General features: G+C 41.4%; 1 protein-coding gene across 1 annotated transcript; it reads right to left on the reverse strand.

Moving 5' to 3' along the window:
- Positions 1-29: 29 nt before the first annotated feature.
- Positions 30-11088, reverse strand: TMEM35A (transmembrane protein 35A). The gene is made up of 2 exons (XM_024746539.1): positions 10941-11088; positions 30-1577 (listed from the first exon to the last, which is right to left on the reverse strand). The coding sequence occupies exons 1-2, from the start codon at positions 11058-11060 to the stop codon at positions 1164-1166; spliced, it is 534 nt and encodes a 177-aa protein (XP_024602307.1). The 5' UTR covers positions 11061-11088; the 3' UTR covers positions 30-1163.
- Between the last annotated feature and the right edge of the window lie 6857 nt (positions 11089-17945).

The following is a 17945-nucleotide window of genomic DNA, read 5'->3' on the forward strand; positions in this document are numbered from 1 at the left end:
AAAAAAAAAAAAAAAAAAAAAATGTCCTTCCCCCAGCTAAACTCAACTCACTGGAATGATAAAGAGGTGTAGAGGAGACAGCTGTGGGGGTAACTTGGATCTCTGCTTACACTAGCAAAGCTCAGTGAAAATTCAATAGGAATAGTGAATCTGTTTGGCAGAGAAACACTGGATACGGCTCCTCTGTCAAATTTCAGATGATTTAAGAGAACAGCTAGTTTGAGATTCACAGACCTCTAACGGGACTAATCCTCGCTCCCTCAACCACAACAGTGGAGCAGCTGCCAAATCCTCGTTAGCTGCTGAGAATAGTGGAAGTGAGGCAGCGTTTGGCTTAAGAAAATCCAAAAAAGATGTCCGATATAAAGTTTACTGTTTCAGTTTCCAAGTGTGAGTAAAGGAGCTTAGTAGGTTGGGCTCTGACAAAGGCAAGGTGAGACTTCCAATTTTATCACTTGAAGAATTAGATTATCTATTGACTGCACATTTCCCTTATTTTAATTAAACTCACTATGGAGTATTTACAATTTAAACAACTGTTAACGTAGAAGTTAATTCATTTTACATGTAACTCAGTGTCTCAAATTGAAGAAAATTTTTCCTAAAGTGGTAGGTTTAAGTTTTCAGCTTAATCTAGTGAGGGATTCCTCCATCCCATGGGAATACATAGTTTGTTTTATACCAAGAAGTAGCATTCTCTTTATAGGAGATTTATTTTATTCTGCCTTCACTAGAATCGGCCGATAAAGGGAAGGATACCTATGCAGGATTAGTTCAAGATCAGAGCCTTCTCCTTCGCACGTGTGTGCAAACACGCAAACACACACACACAGTAAGTAACATTTTCCCACACTTAATCTCACAGTCACATGCTTGCTGGAGTCCATCTCACAAATACACTTCAATAGTTAGCCATATACATGTACATGCAGCAAGATGTGAGAGTTGCCCCAGAGTGATTAAAGGTGGTGCACATACATCTATGTGGGGAGGTCATTTTAGGGTATAGGTGTACACAAGCCAATAGGGCCATTAATTTGTAGGTTATATTTGTCCCTTTTCCCCCAAGATAAATAAATCAAATGAAAAACACACACTGACATCTTCCTGGGTGTCATGGAGGCAACTGCCTGGAAGGTCCACTTTTTTGCACTTCCGCTTTCCTACGACAATTTCATTTTGCCCTGAGGGGCCTTCTCATATAAGGACGGCTGCTCCTCGGTATTTCCCGCATTGCCGGTACTCCCCGCATTCCCTGGCAGCGAGGATTTCTTCTCAGAGGACCGGTCTTCGGGCTTTCGGGCAATCAGTAGGCGGCAGGTGAGCAGGATGCCGAACACCAGGGCATGGGCGTAGCGTTTGAGAGGATCACCGACTAGCTGGTGGAAGAAGAGCACAGCCAACACCAGCAAAAGTAGGAAGAAGTTGGCCACATCTTTGGGACGCCCAGGCACAAGGGTCATGACAATGCCACAGGCCACCTCAAGAGCACCAATGCTTTTGCGGAGGAGAATGGAATTGATCCCCATTTTCTTCAGCAGAGGGAGGGCTCGGACATAGCTCTTGTAAGCACGTTTCTAGAGTGGAATACCATAAGGAAATCGCTGCATTAACCATGGTTTTAACATTAGAATGAAGAAAACACAAGCAAGGTCCTTCTTCCCCACCATTCCCTTTCCACACCAGCCAAGCGTGTCATAGTCTTTTTTTACTGTGCCCCCTAAATAAAAGCCTTGTAATTAAGGAAAAAAGCAAGCAATCTGTTAAGATCCCTGTGATTTAAACCTTAGTAACAGCACCAAAGGTAAGAGAATTTGGCTTTATAGTTTAAAAAAAAATTTTTTTGGGGGGGGCCCACACCATGTGGGCGGGATGCGGGATCTTAGTTCCCCAGTCAGGAATCAAACCCATGCCCCCTGCAGTGGAAGCACCTTTTATTTAAAAAAATTTTTTCTGATCATAAATCATAAACAACATTAAGAATTTAAAAGAAAATTCACTGGGCCCATAAAAACTGGTACTGATTAGCCATATCCACATTTTCTAGTGCCTACCTTGTCCAAACCCAGATGCATATGAATACCAACAAAAATGAGACAAGGCGGTAAAGCCTAATTTGGACTTCCCTAATTTGGAATCTGTGTTAATTCAAAAAAGAGCTGAGTTGGAGTTTACATTTGTGGAATCTGTAAAAATAAAAAAAGTGTGTGCTAAGCAAACAGAAAAATTTAAATGTATGCAAATGTTAGCCCCTTATATATCTTTAAGATATGGTAAGACAAAAATCGTTCTTATGATCATTGAGATAAGTCCCTAGGATTTTACAAGACACTACTTTGATTAGCCTGGTTCAAGTTCATTAATTTTAATTCAATAAACATTTATTGAATACCTATTATGGATTATGTGATGGAGATATAGAGATGGATAGGGTCAAGAAGCTCTCAGTGTAGTGGGGGGAAACAGATGCATAAACAACATTATAAAGCAGCATGGTTAGTGGTATATAATAGAGTACTGTATAAGGTCTAATTGTAGCCCAAAGGCAGGTATCATGGAACAGAGAAGGGAGGCACTGGATATACTACAAAGTAATAGAATTATACTGACCTTAGAGTAATAGATAATCATATTTTTCATTATTCAGATTGACCCAATCCTCATTTTGTAGTAAATTGATGAAATTTTATCAAGTGTCTTTCTGGTTTTGCCCACTACTTTGTTTTCATGAAGTATCCGTTAATTCATTCAATATTTATTAAGTGCCTCCTGTGCTAGGCATTGTACTCGGTACTCCGGATACAGACATCAATCATTCAAAAGCCCTGCCTTCCTGAAGTTTGAGTTTATGAGAAGAAAAGCTATGGAAGTACATAAGTGCAATAAAGTGTTATGGGTGCTGAAATAAACTATGTAGTAGGTACAGTGGAGGCACACCAGAGTGGTCAAATCTCCCTAGATGGGGACTGAGAAAAGCTAGAGTGGAATCTTAAAAGAAGAGCAGATGTTTGCAAGATCAATAAGGGAAGGGCATCGAGGGCAGAGGAAGCTGGATGAGCAAAGGCCCTGAAGCACAAAATAGACTGGTGTGTTTCGAACACTGCCCCAGCTCAGCATAGGTTGGGGGAGGAAGGGGGAAAGGGTGAGACAGAGAAGACAGATATGAATCAGATCATGGACTGTTACGTTGTGGAGCTGGACTTTATCCTATAAGCCAGGGGAACAACATAATTTGCTTTTAAGGAAGGTCCCTCTGGAAGTAGCATGGAGGATGGATTGGAAGGGGTATGCCTGGAAGCCAGGAGATCAGGTGAGAGAACTGGACTAGAGTAATGACAGTAAGGATAGAGGGAAGGGGAGAGACTCAAGGATACTTTGAATGCACAATCAACAGGAATTGATGTCTCATTGGATGTGGACACTGAGGGAAACGGAGAAGTCAAGAATGCATCCAGAAGAAGAGGGGGATGGGGCAGGAAGGAATGAGGAACTCAATTTGGAGTTTTTTAGTTGAAGTATCTCTAAGACACCTAAGTGGAGATGTCTAGTAGGCAGCTCAATAATAGAGGTCTGGGGTAAAGATACAGAATTGACAGTTATCAGTATGCCCAGGTAGAATGTATACAGTGGGAAAATGTGTGACAGACATTTAAAAATGGGAGGAGGAAGAGAATCCACAAAATAAACAGAAGCAAGTGTGGTCAGAAAAGTAGGAGGAAAACCAGGAGAGATGGGGTCAGAGGGGCCAAAAATTTTAAGAAGAGAATAGTTAAAAGCACCAGATGCAAGACAAGTATTACAAGAATCAGGCAGAAAGCCAAGCTGACCTGTCAGGAGCATCTGGTGCTTAGAATAGTGTTCACACACTCTAGTTTGGAACAAATGTTAAGTCATTTCTCTAGTGAATGCACCTTTATTTCATGGATTAATTATCATGAGTAGCACAAGATAGTCCTTTATGAGTACTGTTTCAAGACCAGTGGTTTAGTAAAAAAAAAGAATGGATTTGGATTCAAATAGGCTTGGCTTCAAATCCCATATCTGTCATTTTCTAGTTGATGTCCCTGGGCAAATTATTTGCCCTCTCTGAGCCTCATTTTCCTGAGCAGGGCTGGGACTAAGATAAAGTAAGCCTATGTCCCCTGAGTGTAAAATTTAAGAAGGCGCCAAAACACTCATTGATTAAGGTAAATAATATCCACAACAAATAAAATATCACAACTTTAAATAGAGGCAGGATCTGATTCTGCACTTGCAGAACACTGCCTCACACCTCTTCCGAATCCTAGCCCTGTCAGATCCTGTCTTTATTTACCTTTATTCACCTCTAGTCCCTAACCTGTTCCTGAGCATATAGTGAAACACAAAGTATCAGTCGTTCTTCCTCCCTCTTCCCATTTTAGGTTAAATCAGGGATTTTCAGAGAGAAATTAGGAGAGAAGTTGACAGTAGGCAGAGTAAAACCCTGGGCTGAACTGAGCTAGATCCATGTGGAGCAGAGCTGAGCCGAGGATTAGGGCATCTGGCAGTTTCCTCACTATTAACCTAGATGTCACCTGCCCACTCTCTCTCCCTCAACACTCTGGTGATGGTAGCAGGGGGACATAAGGGAAAGAAATCTAGACCCAAGAGTTTTCCTTAACACTTTTAAGCTAGGACCTTTTAAAATTAGCAACACAAAGCTCCCCAAGAGGCAGTTCCTAAATCCTAAGTGTAACCTTCTGACATAATGAACACAGGAAGCAGGATGAGTTTCTTACAGCCAGTGCACAGCCAAGATTTCCAGATGCTGACTGAATGGCTTCTGGAAACATTCCTTTTTTGCCTAGGGCTAACCACCCATCATTTAGGAATATATTTTTATCTATACTATAGTGAAATCTGTAGGCCAAATTTCAGGTCTCTAAATCAAGTTCCTATGACTTCAGTGATCATTGTTCTCTGCATTTGCTCTAACTACATATTACTTTTTCAGTTGTTTATCTAACCTCTTAAACTGCAGCTGTAGATATTTTTATGCAGCAGTTGCCTCTTTCCTTCTTTTCTCAAGAGGAAACTGCATGTGGATAAGCCATTTCATCAAATCTTTAGTTCAAAGCTGAGTAGGTACAGATAGCATCTATTCTCCATGACTCCAGACAGGGAATGTTTAACTTGTTAGAGATGGGACTAAGCTTGGATGAGGTTTTGACAGTCTAGGAAGCCCTTTATTCTTTCTCCTGTGGAGTAGGATAGAGACATCAAAAGTATCCTACTATTGCCAGTAGCAACAATACTTGGTCTGGGCCACCTCAATTCCAACAACAGAAGGGTCATGTGTCTTAAGGCTATAGTAATTAGATGTCTAACGACTTTAATTGTTCTGACAGTAAGAATAAAGGGAGTTGACTGAGTCACTCTCCCAAAAGGCTCTGGAAGCTCACTTTGTTATGTCTGTTTCTTTTTCATTGCCATGACCCAGACCCTGAAACCATAGTTTCCTTATAGGGGAAGGAAGCAGGAGACAGAAGGGTTTAGTCAAATGTTTCAAACCCCTTTAATCAAAGGCAGTCATCTAGCAATATCCTTGGGCTAAGACAAGCTAAATTCCAATTTTAGTTTTGCCCCTAAATTGCTTGCAGAAAATTACTAAGTATTTTATTACCTCAGTTTCCCCTTTTGTAAATTAAATGAGCACTTTGGAGATTTGGTCAAAGAATCATAACGTCATAGCATCAACCAAGGGCCACACACACATATTTTATCATTAATGAACCACACAATTAGAAATCCATATGTTTGCAAGCCACAGTAATTCTTTTAATGATAATAGCAATGATTCAAGCAGGTCCGTTTTTATAGTATGAGACTATATGATTCAGACATGAGTCAAAAGCATATGGAGCCTTTCTTTAGTTATACCTTTTTTCTTTTTATCATTTATTCTTCACAACACCCCAGGGGCCATGATCTCATATTAATTACATTAAACTTGAGCAGCTCACAACTGGTTTACTTTAGTTCACTTATGCTAGTTAGGTAAAAGAAAAAAAATTAGCTAATATACTGTATAATTCCATTTATATAAAGTTCAAAGACAGGTGAAACTAACTTATATTGTTGGAGTTGGGATTTACCCTTGGGGAGGTAGTAATCGGAAGGGGCCAGGAGGGAGGTTTCTAGGATGCTGGTCATGTTCTGCTTCTTGATATGGGTGCTGGTTACACAGGGGGATTCTGAAAATTCCTCAAGCTGTATACACTTAGGTGCACATTTCAGTATGTATGTTATACTTCAATACAATTTACAGGGAAAAAAGTATATGAAAGCAAAAGAGGACACTGACAAAAATATATTTTGGCTAAAAATCTCAGCCTGGTTGATATCTTAGATCATAAAGGCTACATAAGTGCTGCAAAATTTACTGTTTCAAGTATGATTTTCCTGAATCTCTGTAGGAAAAATAGCCATATGTGAATCATAGATCATTTCTTAAATGCAATAATAAACCATCACATGCTTAATTGCCAAATATCCATGTGAATGAAAAACACCTTTTAAGCAGTTCTACCTTCCACTGTCATATAATGCCCACCTAAAAAGGAAGCTGGCAAACCTGGTCCTACTAACCAAGGTGGATCCCTCCCAGATTGCATCTAAGGGGAGAAGGGTCTGACTTCCACTGTCAGTCAAAAGTCGCTCTGAAACAAGCACAGCTGTTGGCCATTGAGAGGCTACAAGCTCCCTGGCACAAATGTCAATGTAGTTTAGCTTAGGATGGCTAGCTGTGTGAACTAAGCAAAGTCATTTCACATCTCAGGGTCAGTTGCCTCTCTGAGGGAATAAACGTACTGTACCACCTCAGAGAACAGTCTAAGCATCAGTAAATTACTATCTTATTATTATTATCTTAGTATTATTACCTTATCATTCCAACTATTATGTAGTTGGAAAGCAATTAAATAGTGTGATTGGAAGTATAAAAGATCACCTATGGACATTAAATAAACTGCCCAAACCTATCTGGAGTATTTTCCTAGGGCTACACAAACCCTGGGGAAATACCAGAGGGCATTTAACTATAAATAAGCAAACCATCCAAATCCACAACAAACCTTCCCTATAAGGGGATGCAAAGAAGTGGCAGAGACCTGCCCTGTCAGAGACTTGCCCTCTCTTCCTCATGGTCAAAATCCTTTAGCTTCAATGTGACAGGATTTGTGGTGTTTTCTTACTATTCCATTTGTGGCCCTTTGTGCTTACAGGATAGAACCACTGTCACAAAGAGCTGAATACCAAATTTAGAGCAAGTCAACCATTCATATGTTAAACTGCTTAGCAGCATTTGTAAGTGCTGTCTCACAATTTCAAGTGAATTAATGAAGGCATTTAGTCAGGGGAGTGGTCAGTCGTGTTGAATTCACGTGGGATTTAGAGTACTCTATAATGACACTTGCTAAATTGGGAGGAGGTATGGAGTGACACATACCAAACAGGCTATTCAAGAGAGGCATCCGGAAATTCTGCATGGGATCCACTGTGTATTACCCAGCAGCAAGTGTGGAGTTTTCTATATTAGCTGACTGCATAGAGGTCTGTTCACCATGGCATAAGGAAATAGCATCTTGCTCTTTTACATGCCTGATTTCAATCCCTTAAACTGGCCATTTGAATTAGTCAGGAAACCACTGCGTAAAACAGAATCAATTATCATCACCTCGACCCAGAGCATTTCTTGGACACCTACCATATTCATACACTGTACTAGATGCTTCCATACGTAATGTCAGTTAATATTTACAACAACTTCCTGTGGTAGGTTGTTATCCTCATTTTACAGATGAGGAAACTGAGACAGACACTAAGAGTGTCAGGTCTTGAACCCAAACCTACATGACTCAAAGTCTGTACTCCTTCCACTAACCTTTCCTGGCTTCTCCAGTAGAGACAGGAAAGAAGTTCATAGTCATTTGTCTGTCTGGTTTTTAGCAGTGATTTTCTATGCAGGGGATAATACCTAAGCATAACACTAATGGCTTTAGAACAAGAAAAAATAGTTGACAGAAAAGCAAAAAAAAAAAAATTCTAAATTTGAAAAATTGGTTTCGAAGTAAAATGAAACCCCAAAATATGGGATTGGGGCAGTTAAACTGGTACCAAAAAAGGAGAAAAAATGTGCCAGATATTTTCAAGAATCGGTTGTAAGTTCTGACATCCAAAAAAGCAGTTGTAACCATTAATGACTCCTCTACTGGGAATACTGAGTCACAGACTTGGTTTCTAACCTCTGCTCCAACAGCAGCTTACCCTAGGATCTTGGATAAGTCGTTAAACTTGCTCTGTTTCAGTTTATCCATCAGAAAAATAAGCATAACTTTAAAAAATAAATCTACCTCACAGAGATGTTTTAAAGAATAAACAACAAGAGCAACAACAACACCTTGAGATTTTATACAAAAAGCCAGTGCAGTCAATACATGACTAACTCCATCAATGCAGAGGAATCACTCCTAAATGCAAAACAGAAAATCCCAGAGAGTCATTCCAGCTGATCTCTGGTTGGGCAATAAATGGCTTCTGAACTGCATCATCAAGAGCCAACCAGAGAAATCTGAAGGGTGGTGACAAGCCAAGACAATGCTACAATGACTCATTCATTCACCCAGCCACTCAACAAATATAAACTGAGCAACTTCTTTGTACTAGAACTGAATTGTCCCCACTCCCTATGGATTCAACAATAAAGCTGGGCCGGCCCAGGCACTATGCAGTGGGCCCTATGCCAGAAAGCCATCTCTAGCCTGGGGCCCAATGCTCAATGCAGGAGGGGACCCTGGAAAACGGCGGTCTGAAAATCCTCCTCAAGCTTCATGCTACTGTGAAGTTTACCTCCCAGCTAGATATAGTTCTTCCATTGCCTCCAGATGCCCCTGAGCACAGAAGCACGGAATTGTGCATACATACACACACACAATGGTTCTGTACTGCTGTATTAGATTATACCTATTTAAATATGTTCCTTTGTATGATATGGAATCTTCATATATTTCTTCTGCCTTTCATTAAACTGTAATAGACAGCTCCACGCCCTAGGAAGAAACCTACTGCAAACCCATTTGTGGCTGGTCCTCCTCATGAGCTCCTGCCAAGCTGATAGGAAGCTTCCCGGTGACTCCATCTTAGTTGGATTGCCTGCAAAACCTAACACTGTACTTAGGGTGCAGCTTGGGAGGCCTCTAAAGCAGCTGAGCAGGATATAGGGAGACAGGGAGTATACTGAAGAAGGGTACTATGTCCCTAAGGCAAGGGAAAGTTTAAATATATCCAAGGCACACACACATAAACATATAAATGTATGCATATATGAAAAGGAAAGAAAAGAGCATATGCATTTATTTATAATCTAACGCCAAACTACTGCTGCCAAGACAAAAATATAGTGGCAATTCCCCTCCACCCTTTCCCTCTGCCTTTGGTGGCTTCTGCTACCCCACTTCCCCTCCCCTTCCCAATGCAGGCTGCCTTGGATACTCATTTTGACCTGATTTCAATTCCATCTGGTCAAATGTTCTGGGAGGAGGGAAAGGGGGAAGGAGAAACACATTAGGATTTGCAACTGGGGCTAGACCTTGGCCCCTGAGTCCCAGCCACCCTCCCCGACACGAAGGTGATCCTGTGGTGAGAGAGACATGGGAAACACCAGCTCAAACCCTGAGACAGAAGCCAGAGCTGCCTGCAAACATTTCTGAGCGTCTACAATTTGCCAGACTCCATCCACTTGCAGCTCACGTTGAGGGCCTCTGGAAGGCTCCGCAGTGAGCTCCAGGAGAGCTATTTATTCCTGTCAACTGTCAACGTGTGGGTCTATTCCTCCTTGCGTTAGCCCTAATGGGGAATCCCTCTTGTCTTTCTTCTCTCTCTCCTGTTCCTCCCCTAAGCTCTTTTCCTTCTTGACCTTGAGAACCCATTAATGGGCTCCCTCCCATTACTGGCAGCCTGGCAAAAGCAATGAGAAGCAGGTTCTCTTCAGCTGGGGCAGGGAAATGAAGAGGCAAAGTGACAGGGGGAGAAGCGAGAGCGGAAGTGCTGGAAACATCCCCTGCCATCACCTCGTACTCCACAGCATAGGAACAAGTCCTCTTCACACCCAACTGTGGAGAGCAGCCCAGCCCCCAGGTTGCAGAGGAGATGTTTTGGCCATTCACCTTCAGGTGATTCTAACTCTGCGGAGGGGAAAACCTGCAGAGGGCCTGGCCCTGGGCATCCACGGGAGACAAGGTGGGGATTAAGGACTATTTTGCAGGAGAGGAAAAGCAGACTTTGCAGATTAGCCCATATACAAAACAAAATAAAACAAAACATCCAGCCCTCCCTTGAGAGAAGGGGAAGAAGCAGGCTCTCTGTGACCTTTATTTGGGTCAAGTCGGCTTTGTCTCAAGGATATAGACACACGCCCAGGCGGCTAGGGGAACACCATCGGCTCTCCGCCAGGGATGAGGAATACCTTCCCCGCCCCTCTTTCCTCCTTGCCTTTTGTTCTTCCGCAAGATAAATAAACTCTCCAGCTTGCTAAACTCTTAGCTCCAAGGGAAGGAATCAGACTTGCAGACTGGCTGCCGGGACTTTGGGTGTGCTGGAAGGAGGGGAGGGCTCCTGCCAATGACAGGTGTTACGCAGGTCTCAGCCCTCCGGTTTACTTGGGGGTGGGGGTACTCACTGGGCAACCCCTCCCCCAACTGGCATTCAGTGGCTCCAAAACAGTTGCTCCCGGCATAGCCTGCAAATAAAATCGCTCTCATCCAGCTGCTCCTTCCCAGCTGCAAAGTTGTTGGGGAGAAGGGAGGGTCCGGGGTGGGGGTAGGGGTGAAAGGGCTGGGACCGTGGACCGGGAAGGAAAGAAGGGGAGAGGTACTCGCCATCCCTTGGGGGTGCGCTCCTCATCACCCGTTTGCTTCACTTACCATCTCACTGTAGGCATCCTTGCTGAGCCTGGGGGTCAACTTGATAGTCCCCATGAAAACAAAGAAGAGTCCCAGGGCCACTGAGAGTGCCACGACGGTTACGGTTCTAGGGGATGCCATGGGGTCACCAAGGCAGGTCCCGACTAACACTGCTGCTTTGCGCACCCTGTCTAAGGCGCAGGCACTTAGCACAGAGAGAGCTGGAGGGACGCTGCGGAGGCAGCAGGCAGCTAGAATGACAAAGGGAGAGCAGGGGAGCTCGAGGGAAAAATTGAGAGACCGAGATTCAACCTCTCTCACTACAACAATCGCTGGGTCCTAATGCCCTACGCTTGCTCCGCGCTGGCCAAAAGCACAGTCTCGATATTAAATGAAGTCCTAAACTGAGGTGGAAACTTCAAGTCTTAAACGGGGGAAAAGGTAGGTTACGCTTCGAGTTCAGTCCCTGGGCTGCCTCTGCAATGAGGAATTAAGGAAGACGGTTCTATCACTTCGCACCAGGAGTGCTTTTTATCTGTATAGTCCTTTAATTATTCACCCCCCTTTTCCAACCTCTCCCCTTCTCTCTCCTTTTCCTTTCCCTCAGTCAAAACATTAGTCCTCAGAGTTGGTGGTTTCTGCACTTGGTAACACTCGAGGATAAATCTGCAAAGTTGTCCAGCTTGATTGCTGCCAAAGAAGGCTTTATCTTCCTCTTCCTCCAAAACCTTTCATGGCTCCCATTGCCCAGTGGTTAACTCCAGAATTTTAAAATTGGCATTTAAGGGCCTCCACATTTTGACCTCTGCCTCTCTTCAGAGGTTTATCTTCCAGTAATTCCCACTGCCACCCCTCATCTCCTGTCCACTCATGGTCCCATCCAACCTGAGATTTCCTACCTCCCCTACATTCCCTTTCCCTGCTCTATCACTCTTCATTAGCATTCAGCCTTTTCTTCAATGTCACCTCCTTTGCCTTCCCTGATCCACTGCCAGCTGGATATGATTTCTCCCTCCTCTGATTTCCTGTGATAGGAACCAATATTTATTGATGATTTACTAAGTGCTAGACACTTTCCTTGACTTGTATTAACTAATTTCATCTTAACAGCAACACTGTGAGCTAGATATGAGTTCCTATTTTATGGATGGGACACTGAGGCACAGGGAAGTTAAGTAACTTGCCCAAGAGTATATATGCTAGTAAGTGGAGAGACAGAATTCAAACCTGGGCAGTCATTTCCAGAGCCCAGGTTCTTATCCATTGCTCTACTGCCTCTCTGTATAATATTTTGCATCGTAAACAGGGCACTTACCTGATACTGCCACTGCCGAGCACTGTAATTACACAGTGTGCGCGTGCACGTGCACGCACACGCACACACACACACACACACACACACACACACACACACCTTTTTAAGAGGCAGTGTTCATTAAGAAAGAGAGAACAGTCTGGCATTAGACCCTGAAGGTCCATGGTTTCAATCCCAGCTCTACCACTAACTCTGTGAACTTGGATAAGTCATTTATCTGAGCCTCCATTTCCACATTTATAAAATGTGAATGAGGGCTTTCCTGGTGGCGCAGTGGTGGAGAGTCCGCCTGCTGATGCAGGGGACGCGGGTTCGTGCCCCGGTCCGGGAGGATCCCACGTGCCGCGGAGCGGCTGGGCCCGTGGGCCATGGCCGCTGGGCCTGCGCGTCCGGAGCCTGTGCTCCGCAACGGGAGAGGCCCGCGTACCGCAAAAAAAAAAAAAAAAAAAAAGTGAATGAAAATTCTGCCTTAAAGGTTTGTTGTAAGAATTCCATGTTAGTAAATTGCCTAGCACAGTGTCTAACATAATGATACCTCAATGGATGTGGTTCTCTTTTTGCTTCTTCTGCCTTCCTAATCCACTCCACGACTAGTGTAGATTACAAGCATTTAAAGGGGAGGAACAACCTCTGTATATCCCCTACAGTACCTAGAACAACCCCTGTTGTGCACCAGATCCTAATATATCTTGATTGGGAAAAATTTGATGACTTAAATGCAAATATCCTGGGGAGTGGTAACACTTTAAGATTTAGCAATCATTTATATCTTATAGTGGAAGCATTTCAGACTCTTTTCTTATTATGATTCGACCTATAAATTAGTGAGTGACTACAACGTGCATACAAGTGAATTAGGCACTGTAGGAATACACAGATAAATGAGGCATAGACCCTGCTCCCAATGGGCTTGTTGCATAGTAGAGAGTAGGATTTGTTAGAGAGGAGAAAATTTCTTCATACATAAAAGAAAGACTGGAAAGAATAAACCAAAATGAAATGTTTGTCTTTATAATTTGTTTTCCAAATGTCCTACATTGAATATGGCAGTAAAATGAGTACTTAGGGAAGCACATTCACATACTTAAGCAAATGATCAAAATATACATATGCTATTTTCCTTTCAAATTACATGATAATGGGAATAACTCTATTAATTATAAAAATGTATACAATACTGAATAATAAATATTACAAGGAAAAAATAACTCGATCCCAGTGTGCAGAGATAAACATTCTTAATATTTTGATGGGTCAATATTTTAATTGACCTTTTTCTTAAATACCTATGTACAAAATATATATAAATTATTTTTCGAAATTTAATCCTACTATAGAGTCAGTTTTATGCCCTGCTTTTTTTTCCGTTGTTAGCAATTTTTCTGTATCATTAGACTGTCTTCAAAAACACAGTCTTTTAAAAATGATTGTATAATGCTCCAGCATCATTTGAATATACTATAATTCATTTAATTATTCTCCTATTGCTAGGTATTGATGTTGTTTCCATGGTTTTTCCTTCTGCATATCCTTGTATATCAGTCTTTTCTGAATTCCTGAATTTTTCCTTAAGATAAATTCCTAGAAGGTGAAATGGTCAAAATTATGAATTTTTCATATATACATATGCATATGTATACAAATTTAATAACAGCTAACATTTACTCATCACTTAGAGGATGCCAGATACTATGCTAAGTGACTTGCATGTATTGTGAGATTAGTACTATTAATTCTCTCCATTTCGTGAATGAGGAAACTGAGCCAGCAGGGAAGCAGCTCCCCAAGTCCAGAGAAGGGCTGCCACCTGTTGGGGTACTCAACTTAAACCTGTATTGTTCCTCAGTTTGCTGCTGCTGCTCCTTTAATTCATTTAGAAGATATGAATATTTAAAAGACTCGATACATATTACTAAAGAGCTTTCCAGGAAAAAAATTTACCCTCTGATCAGCAGTATAGAAATATATATGCATCACCACATCAGATCTTCATTGAGAGTATCAGTGCGTTTTTCATCTTCACTAATTTCATTATTTAGAATTTTGTATTTTGTGGATTATTTGTGTGTTACAACATTTTTTCATATATTTGTAGTATGTATATCTTCTGTTTATGTCCTTTGCTATTTCTATTTTGAGTGTTAGTGGTTTTTGATTGATTCATAAGAGATCTATATGACATCAATCATGTTTTAAATATTTTTCCAGTTTGTGTTTGTCAATAAATTTGATGGAGTCAAATCTAACAACACTTTTATGATTTTTTCATTGCTTTTATGCTTAGAAAATTCTTCCCAATCTGAAAATTAAACATTTGCCTATATTTCCTTAAAGCAGTTCTATTCTTTCATCTTTTTTTACATTTAATATTGTTGACTAACTCTATCCTCATTGGTCTGTGATGCTTCTTTTATTGTATATCAGGTTCTTATCTTCTTCTAGGTGAGTCTCAAGGCTTTCTGTTCAGTCCTACTGATTTGTTTGTTGATTCTTGTGACAGTACTATGTTTTAAATATTATAACTTATGTATACATGTTAATATCTTATAAGCCAAGTCTCCCATCACTATTATTCTTTTTCTAAAATTTCTTTGCCATTCTCCCCTATTTATTGTTTTAGGTGAACTTTAGAATCACTTTATCAAGGTAAAATAACTTTGAATTTTGACTGGATTGAATTAAACATGTAATTAATTTTAAAAGTTGATATCTTACAAAATTTAGCTTTCCCATCCAGAAATATGGCATCAGTTTCCATTTATTCAAATCCCAGTTGCTGAGAGATGTACAAATATCCTTGTTTTCTTTGTGTAGAGCCTATACATTTTTTTAAAGTTATTCCTATGGATTTTATGCTATTTTTTTGTCATCATGAATGGATTTTTTTTCTCCATTATATCTTCTAACTTGTTGCTGACTTACAGGAAAACTATTGATTGGTATTCAACCACTCTGCTGAACTCTTTTCTGAACTCTCTTGTTAAATCTATGAGTGTTTCAATTGATTCCCTTGGGTGTTTTCTGGATCGACAACTGGATCAGCTGCAAATAATGACGATTTTTGTCCCCCTTACAATACTTAATGCCTCCTTTCTTTTTCACATCTTACTGTGTTAGCTACAGGCCAGCTGCTAACGTTTGCCTGGCCTGGGGCAAGAGTACAAATGGAGGCCCACTTATCACATGTCAAGGAACCATGATTTGGAGCACAAAAAGAAACATGAAAGCCAATGCTTGTTACTACTGGGAAACAATCATTGTTATGAAAGAATCTATTCCTATTGAGAGAGGAAGGACTTGACAAGTTAATTTGTGTTTTCTCTTACTAAGCACTTCCGCTGCTCAAATTCTCCCTGTACACCAAAGCAGTGTCTGACATCAGAGGCAGCGTAACTCACATCATGGCATTTGGATGTATTTGCCTTTTGTTGCAAGTTAGTAAAGAGCTATCATTTACTGAGGGCTTACCATGTGTCAAATGACATTCTAGGTGTTTTACATACATAATCTCATTCATTCCTTATAGCAACCCTAAAAAGTAGGAACTATCATTGTTAGGCTTTGATTAAGTAACTTACTCAAAGTCACATGCCTGTATGTCCCTGGGCTGGCATTTAAAACCCAGGTAGGGGGACTTCCCTGGTGGTCCAGTGGTTAAGACTTTGCCTTCCTAATGCAAGGGTTGCAGTTTCGATCCCTGGTTGTGAGCTAAGATCCCGCATGCCTCGCGGCCAAAATATCAAAATATAAAACAGAAGCAGTACTGTAACAAATTCAATAAAGACTTTAAATATGGTCCACATAAAAAAAAATCTTTAAAAGAATAAAATAAAACCCAGGTAGGTCTGAAACCAAAAGTTCATTTTGTTAACAACTACATTATACTAACTTCTATTTTATCATTTATCATGATGTTGGCTATTGGTTGAGATGGATATTCTTTATCTGGCTCTGGAAGCGAAATAGAATACTGGATTTTTCAACTTGAAGTTGAAACTGAGCTGAGACCCTATACCTGGTTCCTACAAAGAGGTGGCCCTCTTTGTTGTCTCTTAGGGCCTGAGAAATTCTGTTCTTGATCCATCTCATTCCTTACATCTTACCACTTAAATATCTGTAGGTTTTTGCTTCAACTGTAGAGGTCTCTGGATGGTGACTACCCAAGGGTTCACAAACTCACATGCCTGCAGAGAGTGAAGAGTTAACATAAATGTGTAAATTAGTGAGACACTAGACAACAGAACTGGGTTGTTTTTTTGTATTGTGACCCCTGAATGCTCTGGAAATTCTGGGGTAACTGCTAATGAGGTGACCAGCTATAGCACAGATCATCCCGCATTCTTTTGGTAGTTCTCAAAGTGTGGTCTGAGAACCCCAAGTGGTCTATTATTCCCTTGAGGTATTTTGTGGGCTGCTCTCTTAGACTATTAATGTTACTTTGTTTCTGGTTTGCATTTACTTGTGTCTTATTCAAATAAGCATCATTTCCTCAGTTTGTTATGGGAGAGGTTTGCTGTGATGTACAGTAGATGTTCTGCAGAGTCATTTGCCTTGTAATAGCAGTCCTGATTGAAAGACTGTGAGATCCACCCAAGAGTGGGTACAACACCCACATCTCCCATAGGGTCACAATCTGAGGACTTGCTCTGTAGACTGAAGTGGGATGCCTTAATTTTATTACTGGCTACCATCTAGAGAGAGATCGTTCTGTGCTAGGCACTGTATCATTACACTGCATTATATAAACCAGCCCATTTAATCCTCCAGACAGCCCTATGGAACAAGTCCAATGGGTTCAATTATTATGCCAGGTTTTACAGACGGAAGAAAGCGAGGCTCAGAGAGGTTAGGCCATCTTTTCCTAAGTGGCAGAGCTAGAAGTGGAGTCTGCCCCATAGCAGAGCCTATATTTTTGGATCATTATTGGTCCTTAAACTTGGTTAGCATTAGAATCACCTGGAAATGTGTTTTTAATGCATATTAGTGGGGCCCATCTGCAGAGACTCTGATTTAATTGGTCTGGGGGGGGTTCCCAGCACTGGTATTTTTACAAAGCTGTCCAAGCGATTCTAGTGTGCAGCTACACTAATGAACACCTCACTCTGCTGCCTTTAAACTCAGCGGCCTCAGCTGTATCTCAGGAAACTACAAGGCACATGGTGGAAAAAATGAAAAGAGAAATAACGTTATGGTGGGGTAATTGTTATGTTCAACGTGTGCCTCTGTCTACTGTAGGTAACATGTGTTCTTTATAAGGTAGGTGTGAACAACCAGCTCTAAGGAGAGCTTGCAAGGTAATGGCGCTTTCCTCAGCTTCACAAGTGGTGCTAATCGAGCCCCTCCGCAGCCTCAGACTGAATGTGTGAGTTATATCAAAATCCCAACTGACAGGTAGCTATACTCAGCAAATACTGAGCTTCAATTTTAACCCTTCAGGTTACTTCCAAAGGAGAACCAAGATCACATGATACATGCAGCAGGTTTTTATAGCTGTCAGGACTAAGTTAGAAACTGAGCCTAACTCAGGATATGTCCAGTTCTTTCCAGAAATATTATATTCTATGAAAGCAGCCTATGCACTGTGTACTCCCCCAGGGTGGAGTCTCTAGTCAGTTGTCTGGTCTTCCTGGAGTGGCAGAGGTAGTGACTGAAACCTGCAGATCAGAACATCCCCAGGATCCCTGAGCGCTGAGCCACGAGGAGAGCACAAG

Source organism: Neophocaena asiaeorientalis, unplaced genomic scaffold (genome assembly GCF_003031525.2).
Source record: "Neophocaena asiaeorientalis asiaeorientalis breed wild unplaced genomic scaffold, Neophocaena_asiaeorientalis_V1.1 scaffold406, whole genome shotgun sequence".
NCBI lineage: Eukaryota > Metazoa > Chordata > Mammalia > Artiodactyla > Phocoenidae > Neophocaena > Neophocaena asiaeorientalis.

Coding starts and splice junctions, on each gene's coding strand:
- TMEM35A (XM_024746539.1), bottom strand. CDS start 11,060: ATGGCATCCCCTAGAACCGTAACCGTCGTGGCACTCTCAGTGGCCCTG. Junction 1,578..10,940: donor AGGATGCCTACAGTGAGATG/GTAAGTGAAGCA, acceptor ATTCCACTCTAG/AAACGTGCTTACAAGAGCTA.